The sequence below is a fragment of the Alosa alosa genome, chromosome 22, assembly GCF_017589495.1.
Source record: "Alosa alosa isolate M-15738 ecotype Scorff River chromosome 22, AALO_Geno_1.1, whole genome shotgun sequence".
NCBI classification, from domain to species: domain Eukaryota; kingdom Metazoa; phylum Chordata; class Actinopteri; order Clupeiformes; family Clupeidae; genus Alosa; species Alosa alosa.
The window spans coordinates 19,963,557-19,971,931 of NC_063210.1; the positions used below are offsets into that span (position 1 = coordinate 19,963,557).

The window sequence follows — 8,375 nt, forward strand, 5'->3', positions numbered from 1 at the left end:
ACACACACACACAGAGAGATGCATTCATACACATACACATAAAAAGGAAGTAGCTGAAAACACATACATACACATACACCTGTTGCTACACACACACATCTACAGTCATGCAAATATGTAGAGCTGCACAAACACACACATACGGCTGCATATGAACACACATGTGCATGCGTATGCATCAACACACCAGCACATTGGCGCTTGCAGTGTGCATGGGTGTTGATACAAAGGCAAGACAAAGACAATGTGTGGGTCAGTTATCAGCCTTAACTTTGTGTTGTATGTCATACATTCCAGACACTCTGAGACATGGAAAGCAATGTAATGTAAGAAATGGCCTTGGAATGAAACAAGTGACGCACAAGTGCAAACTTTTGCACACACACTCTCTCTCTCTCACTCACACACACACACACACACACACACACACACACACACACACACACACCATCCAGTTTCTCAGTGGTCCATCACCTGCCGATCCTCTCTATTACTGCCAATTTACAGAGAAGATCTCTTGGACACGCAACGTACTATGTTGAACCATTTCAAGTCATTCCTTTCTTCTGGAAACTTCCATGTTAAGCAGAAGTAGCCGGAAAATGCTGTAAAAATGATGTATGGGGAAATAGGTGCCTTGGACCTCCAGTGATACTTATACATATACAATATCACGGTCATGGGGGGGGCATTTTTGAAGGTCATTCAAAGAAAGTTTCTTGGAAGCACAACAGCAACTGAGATTCACTTGCTGTTGTCAGTTCTGTGACACCCCCACACACACACACACACACACACACATATCCCATGATTCCATACTCCCCAGCATAGAGCCGCTTCAGTGCCCTTAGCCTTGTGTTTTCTAGCCTTAGTGCCTCTCTAGTGGCACTCTGCCTGTCTGTGGCCCTCAGTTCACCTGAGGCTTAGGAGAAAGGCTTTTTGGGAAGTAAATTGGGGATGGTATGTCTGGATGTTTTGTTAAAGCTTCAAGATCATGTGTCTCATTTTTCATTCTAGCCACTCTTCCCTGGAGAACCACATTGTGGACATGTGATGTTTTTTTTTTTTGTGTGTGGTTGGTTCCGAGGAATGGAAGGACGGAGAACCTTCTTGTGAGGTTGCAGAAGTCATATGAGATGTAGATCTAGCTGAAATGATCATTGCGAGACCTTCACAACTCTTTCTCAGCCTTCTTTGGGGAAACTTTTGGGGGAAGTTCCTCATTTGCTCCTTTCTGTTTTGTGTTCGTTTTGTTTTGTTTATGTTTGTTTGTTTACCTGAGGAGAGTTCTGTTTTTTAGGGGTGTTTTGTTGTTGTTGTTGTTGTTGTTGTTAACGTTAACGTTAACCTGAGGAGAGTCTAGCATGGTGCACGGTGATGTGGTTTTTAAAAGAACACCACTGACCTCGGCCTTCAGGTCTCTGTTGTAGAGCAGATTTCATCATAAGCACATGCGTATAGGGTAAACGGTGGAGACCAGGACGTCCAGTGGGTTGCATTAAAGTGATGATATCGGGGAGGGGGGGGGGGGGGGGGGGGGGGCCTCTGCCCACCATGTGACCTGCACCTGCATAGACCGAGAGGCCCACCAATGGCACCAATTCGCCATTTCAATGTCATTCGGTCGTACCCGACATTGTTGTCAAATAAAGGGTGTGGTGTGTGCATGGTTTTATGCCGTTTACTGTACAAGGGAACCTATTGCAGCCTCAAGACAAAAATGGCATGTAATATATTGAGTTCATATTTTGGCTGTACTGGGCCTGATTTATATGCTTTAAAGGTCAACAACCTCTGTGACATGGTCTACTGGAGTAGACTAGTACAGGAGCACAGAGCATTCTTGGATTGCTCTCGCAAAGGTTATTTAGTGTAAACTGTAAACAAGAGACAATGGTAAACATCATGGGTAGTAACATAGTACATAAATTAAATCCAAAGAGGTTTTTTGTTTTGTGAGATTTTTGTATAATATATATTTTTATTTATTGTATTCATGTCTTTTGTTGTATTCTTTTTTCTGAGTTTTTGTGTGAGTGAGGGTGTGAAATTAGTCTATGCAAGACCTTAATTTTACTTCTCACAACTCAAAACCAAAAGCAGCTGTTGAAAGATGTTTTTGCTGCTTGAGGAATATGGCTTTGTTGTCCTCTGGTGTTGATAGTTCATGGCTGTCCCGTATTTGTGTGTGTGATATTTTTGGGTTTTTCTTTATGTGTTTTTCTCCAGACAGTGTTAAAAGTCTTAATGTTTTTTTTCTTCTTCTTTTTTTTCTGCATGTTAAATATTGTGTCTGTTTCCTCCTGATGGATATTTTTTTTTTTCTGGTTTTATGATTAAGACTTGTGGCCCCAATGGAGGTTTTGCATACGTTGGGTCACCATTGTATAATGGCAGAGAATTCAACAGCTATCTAAGCATGCCAGGTACCAGTTTGGCAGTTCACTGAGAACTGCAAAGGTTGAGGACTCCAACCCACACCCTCCCCCTCCCCCTCCCACTCTGCTGTGAACATACCCCCATCATCTTTTATTCAATTGGACTTTCTATGTGCATTTTTTTTCCCCTCTGAGTGCCTTGCCGTTGAAGCACTTGCCACCAGCATTCCGTACGGGGGGCATGCGGAGGCTTTGCGTTGTTACACCCATCTCAAATGGGACCAGTGCCTCCCTGTCCCTTGCATTCTTGTGCCTGTGTGATGGTGACGTGTAGATCAAACTAACTGCTCCGATCACTTGGACTCATTCTATTGTCATAGTACAGATTGCAGCTTTGAAATGCAATGTGTCTCTACAGTGTTGTCTCGCTGGTGTGTTTTAATGCGTTTGCTGATGATAAAGTACCATTCCTGTGTATCAGGGAGCGTTTTACAGTCCATCTCAATACGTTAATTGATGTAAGGCATTTGTCAGACTGTTGATCCTTTTAACTTGAGCTGGATTTATTTTCTATATGATATCTTGAGTGATTGTATTTGCTCACATGTGCTGTAAAAAAGAAATAAAAGTTTATATATATATATATATATATATCTATCCAAGATCTGGTCGACATGAGTCTGACTAACAGTTTGGTGGTAAAAATTGTTCCTGCCTGCCTGTAGTCTCCTTGTACAGATAAATTAAACGCTCCTTAACTTCTGAGGCTTTTTGTGATCACATTTTTGATATTTCATTGCCAGTGTTAAATAAACCAATTAAAGTCTGTGATAGATATACAACCACAGTCACACATTTTACATCCTCATTAGACGGTCAGTGTATAAGAGACAATGCAGGACTGGGCTGACCAAGGCTTAGTCATCAGTAGTAAGATATAATTTCTCATGAACCATCGTGATTAGTGTCTGTGATATTCTTGTAAATTTTATTTCCTAATGGTGCTTTTTGGAGCCCTTTTTAATAACACTTTATAGTCCTTATTTATGGAACCCAGGGGAAAGCAATCAATCAGGGCAATCGATTCTCTGTTTGCAGTAAAGTCGCGTGTGCAGAATCGGCACCTTTCCGCAGACTGGTGTCGGCAGACGTCTGCCCTCGGCCTCTCCCGCCGTTAAAAGCGCGCTTGGGCGGCGTCCAAGGTGAGCATTTCTCTAATGACCAGACCATATTCATTAACACCTCTCGTGCCCGTGACACGGTGTGAAACGGTACCACATGAGCTACATAAAGGACTTTTCCGCCACACTTTCAGCCTCAGTCTGGGCCAGACAGAGCAGGGGCAGCACAGGAACTCCCCCTATGCTCCCCAGAGACGAGGCGTGCTGGTCACTTCTTCCTGTGTCATAAATGAAGATTTATACAGTAGCGCCCATTGCCAGGCCATGAAGAGTTTTGTTGACTTTATGTTTTTTTTCCCCCTTTTGTACATACCAGTGAACCTAGATCATTTTAAGTGTTGGGTACAGATTTGTGTGTGTGTCTGTGTTGGGAAAATGCATAAAAATTCTGACAGAGTGGTGCCTGTTAAATGATCTTAAAGGTGTAGGTTTTTGAACATTCTAAGTTCCGCAACAATTGAAGGTTCTAGAATTCTATGTTGAATTCAATGAACCCAGATATTCTTTAGAACGTTCATTTCCCAACATTCCCGTCACACCGGTGTGACGGTACTCCTTTAAGGGTTAACTGTGTTATACATGTATACTGGTCACTGGTACTTAAAGTGTCCGACATTGGCCAAACACAAATGAAAAAATCCAGATGTTTTTTTTTTTTTTTTTAAATCTTCAATCATCTATGACTGAAAACAGCTTTCTGTAAACAAACTCCATAACCTATAAGAAAACACTAACAAACATACAATCTATCCTAATGGCAGGTTGGTATGACATATTTTGTCCCGGCATCTTTAAGGGCAAGCTTCATGGCTCCAATGTCAATTAGCTTTGCTCTAATGAGGGCTGAGGTTCTTCTGTGAGGGTGCCAGTGATTGGGGCACGGGGGAGTCGCTGGTGATTGTAGGTGAGTGTACCTCCAACAAAAGAGCCACATTTTAATGTCTGTAGTCTTTCAGGCTGAGTGAAGTGGACCCCGGCCAGGGGGCAGCGGCACATAAAAAGGGGGAACTGGGCTTTCATGTCTTCCAGAGCACATTGTACACACTTCATATCTCACTTGGCCCCAGTCTCTCTCTCTCTCTCTCTCTCTCTCTCTCTCTCTCTCTCTTCTTTCTTTCTCTCTCTCTCTCTCTCTCTCTCTCTCTGGAGGCCTCTTAGAGAAATGAACACGTCTGGATCACATTAGGGCTTTACTTTCTTTCATCTACTCCAACCTATGGTCCCAGGAGATTGGTCACAAAAGGGCACAAGATGACAGAAACACAAGACACATCAGGATGAAAATAAACACGTGTATTTCCTAATTGTGGGTAACACTGACCCATAATGACTTCAGAACACTCACTTGATACAAACATTTGAATCTTTTAAGTCTTTACATCTTTATAAAACTGAGAACACTGTTATTCCTGTATTTCAGGGGCGTTTTTTTTATAGCGCAGAGCCAAAATGAATAAATAGATTAATTCTTCAAACCCAGTAGTCTTCTCATCTCCAGCGACTTCACAATGTACATCCTAATGCAGGTCCTTATTTTTCCCTGGACAAGGAAAGTGTCAACACTCGATGCTATTTCCCAGCTTTCTTTGCCTACAAATACAACAACAACTACTTAGTTAATATTAACACACAAACACAGTGTAGTTCATAATTCTTAATAGTCTGAAGGTTCTCAGTGAGACGTGTTTGTATCAGTATCTATCCATCCAATCGACACAAATGGGCAGTTTTTACCTGAGTAAGTGCATCTTGACCATCTTTTCAACCAAGGTGTATGAATGATTCTATCCATCAATGTAATCATGTAAGCACAGCGAGAGCAGTGCAAATGTAGGCTACACCTCTGTAAAGAACAACCACGCCCCTCAACGGTAGAGTTCATGCTGACAACTGCGGTGTGAGAAACACAGTAGACAGTACACAGGGCTAGTAGTGACTATATGCAGCCATTAAAGGAAGCTTACCGCTGATGTGAAGCACGTCTTCAGCGCTTCAAACTCTTTCACGCACAAGTCTTTCTGCAACTCCTGTTTGCCCACGGTCGTCGCTGTCACACACTTGCCGTATGCAGTTGCCTGCATTGTCAACATAAAAAACATGGAGAATCGATTTAACATAAACCACACCACAGGTATTCAAGCAAATGTTTCGGAGAATGACAGTGTTACCTCCGGTACACATTGCGCCAGCAGCTCTGGGAAAAGCTTCATTCGGTCTCGACTGCGCTTCCAAGCATTTGTCCCTGACATCTCGAGACCGGTTTACCTAATATCCAACAACGGGACACGATTGTCTAGTATTCCTGACAACACCAATATAATTACCACTAAGGACTGGATACGGTTACACTGAGTGTGTACAATTTAGTTCGCAAACCTGTCATTCCGTTATTATTTTTTAAAAAGATGTTCACCCTTGTTATGATTCATGCGAGGCGCCATATTGGACTTGTGACCTATGAACTTGTAGACGCAGCTTTGATATCCAAGTATGATTCGTCGAGGACACATCTATACGCAAATGCAATACACCAATGAGAATACAGGAAGGCTCAATCTGGTTGATCTTGTTGGTTAGTGTAATATAGGTTCCGCCTCTCTCGACTATGGAAAACACATACGGAATTTGAGAATGCTAAATCATGGCAACCTTGATAGAGCGACTTGCTTTTCTTCAGAAAGTATGTACCTTTTCTCTTTGTATATTATTGAATTATATGTTTATGATATGAACTGTTTGATTTCCGACACGTTTGATAAATAAAATAACCGAATTTTCATTTTGTGGGGGCATACAGTGTTAGCTTGCTATCAAGAGAAAGCCAGCCCATCATCATCATTATACTGTATGTTGTTTTTAAACAGAACCTGTTCACGTTATAACCTTTCAGTTTGTGTGTTCTGGTTGTTTATGCATTGGTAACTTCGTGCTTGTTTTATATTGCCATATGGATATTTTACAGGTCAGTGGATATGATTAGTCATAAGACTGATGTCCAGTTCGTTTTTTCTTTCTTTTTTTTTTCAGGTCCCAACCTTAATGAAGGCTACGTCTGATGACGAGACACCTTGTCCTGGCTATCTTTTTGAAGAAATCGGAAGTATCCTTCAAGCAGTCTGTTTTTACTCTGGCATTAATCAGTAAATGGCCTAGATGGCTACTCAATCACAGTGATTCAATTCTCTGTTAAGTGATCCAGTTAATAAATCAGAAGATTTAAGCACTGTCACGTATGACCCTTTACTCATTGACACTGCAGAAATCTCCCATGAGTCTGTTGGCTACTGCCAGTGTCTGTTGGAGTACCTGCTGGAGCGGCTCCAGGTCCAGTCTTGTCAGGTGAAAATCAAGGTAAGTTCGCCAACACGGACTGGTCTGGAGCTCAGAATGGACTCAACCAATGACTATTGAGTGTATTGAGTCACTGGGCTCAACACCTCTGCTGTCCATCATAATGGGCCAGTGGTCTGAATAATGTGGGGAAAGTCGTCAAAGAAGTTGGATATGTATGACAATTAAATTGACAATTGCATACTGTACACTTTGGTCATTAGTGGAGATTTTTTTTTACAAAGCCGACTTGCTGTATTGTATCACATGTCTGTCAGTTTGTGTGCTCCACGGCTGTGCTATTCCAATCCCTGCCCTTGTTATGGTCACTGGGTCACCATATTAGGTGTGTTCTTGCACTGTTGGTTTGTAAGACTTGAGAAAGGCCACAGGCCGAAACGTTGTCTGTATTAAACTACTGGCATATGAGCTGCTGGAGTGTGCGGTCTCCCTTTGTTCATTACATGGTCACTGGGTCCACCAGTTGAGTTACATCATTGTAACACTCACCTGTCCAGGTCCTGAAGATCTTGCTGCACCTTTGCGGCCATGGCCCCCCTCACCTACTGACCGAGCTGCGACGCAACGCCACCTTCATCCAGGAGGTGATTGGTGAGTGCCACCCCTCAGACATCAGATTACCTTTCAGTGTTTCTCATACATTGACTTATTTGTGGTGGGCCGCCCACAATATCAACATTGACCACCACACAATGATTTTCCAGGTTGTACTAAATTGTGCTTAAAGCTGGTTAGCATCATAACCACGCTGCCCTAATTTGTTAAAAACTGTTGCATTCAAGTAAATTCTGCAAACCTACCACCACAAATAGAATTCAATTCTGTGGGAAACACTGTCTTTAAAATGTGGGGTTTGGTGCGTCGGCTGTGCTTTGCAGGAGCTAGCCCGTTTGTGGTGTACAAATTATGTGTCCAGTGTCCAGACTCTGGTCTGTCTGTTTGTCACCTGACACAAGGCCAGAGGACATGGGAAGAGATTGTGTAATGACCGCTGTTGTGTTGTGTTTACTGACCCTGAGTGCCTGTGCCGTGCTGTTCTGCCTCTACAGCGTACAGTGGACCTCCTCATCCCATCCATGGAAATGCTCCCTATCAGAAAGCTCGAGCTGCAGCTCAGGTTGGGTACAGATTTTGTGTGTGTGTGTGTGTCTGTGTGTCTGTGTCTGTGTCTGTGTCTGTGTGTCTGTGTCTATGTCTGTACTAGAGGCGGGGCAAAAAATCTATATGTTGACATATGCTCGTGGTACCATAATGTTATTGTGATACCAAATATCAATACATTTTTTCAGACTTAGGACAGTTAAGACACCTTCGTGTTTGAGGTTGACTGCATGCATTGTGGCATCTCAGTTGTCAAATTCTGTGTAACTGATACCACAACCCTGTTTGTTTTTGGAGTATTTTTACCTTTTCAGTTACAGTTCAGTTTCAGTTATTACACATATATTGTGATGTATCATAGTTG

The 8,375-nt window shown here is 42.4% G+C and overlaps 2 protein-coding genes across 4 annotated transcripts in view; one reads left to right on the plus strand and one right to left on the minus strand.

Annotated features, from left to right (window-relative positions):
- Positions 1-4,837: 4,837 nt before the first annotated feature.
- On the minus strand, positions 4,838-6,007 carry ndufaf8 (NADH:ubiquinone oxidoreductase complex assembly factor 8). 3 transcript variants are annotated; one of them, XM_048233346.1, is made up of 4 exons: positions 5,936-6,007; positions 5,728-5,824; positions 5,524-5,634; positions 4,838-5,149 (listed from the first exon to the last, which is right to left on the minus strand). In XM_048233346.1, exons 2-4 carry the CDS (start codon positions 5,806-5,808, stop codon positions 5,129-5,131), a joined length of 213 nt encoding a protein of 70 aa, XP_048089303.1. In that variant the 5' UTR covers positions 5,809-5,824; positions 5,936-6,007; the 3' UTR covers positions 4,838-5,128. The 3 variants fall into 3 exon arrangements, with proteins under 3 accessions (XP_048089303.1, XP_048089304.1, XP_048089302.1); XM_048233347.1 differs by having other exon boundaries at positions 5,973-5,991; XM_048233345.1 differs by having other exon boundaries at positions 5,728-5,999.
- A 69-nt stretch (positions 6,008-6,076) lies between these two features.
- The window catches only part of tepsin (TEPSIN adaptor related protein complex 4 accessory protein), a 10,095-nt gene continuing 7,796 nt past the window's right edge, over positions 6,077-8,375 (plus strand). The window contains exons 1-5 of the mRNA XM_048233344.1: positions 6,077-6,239; positions 6,587-6,659; positions 6,819-6,910; positions 7,408-7,501; positions 7,960-8,027. Of these exons, the coding sequence (XP_048089301.1) occupies positions 6,201-6,239; positions 6,587-6,659; positions 6,819-6,910; positions 7,408-7,501; positions 7,960-8,027 (366 nt within the window). The 5' untranslated portion in view covers positions 6,077-6,200. The remainder of the gene's footprint in view (positions 6,240-6,586; positions 6,660-6,818; positions 6,911-7,407; positions 7,502-7,959; positions 8,028-8,375) is intronic.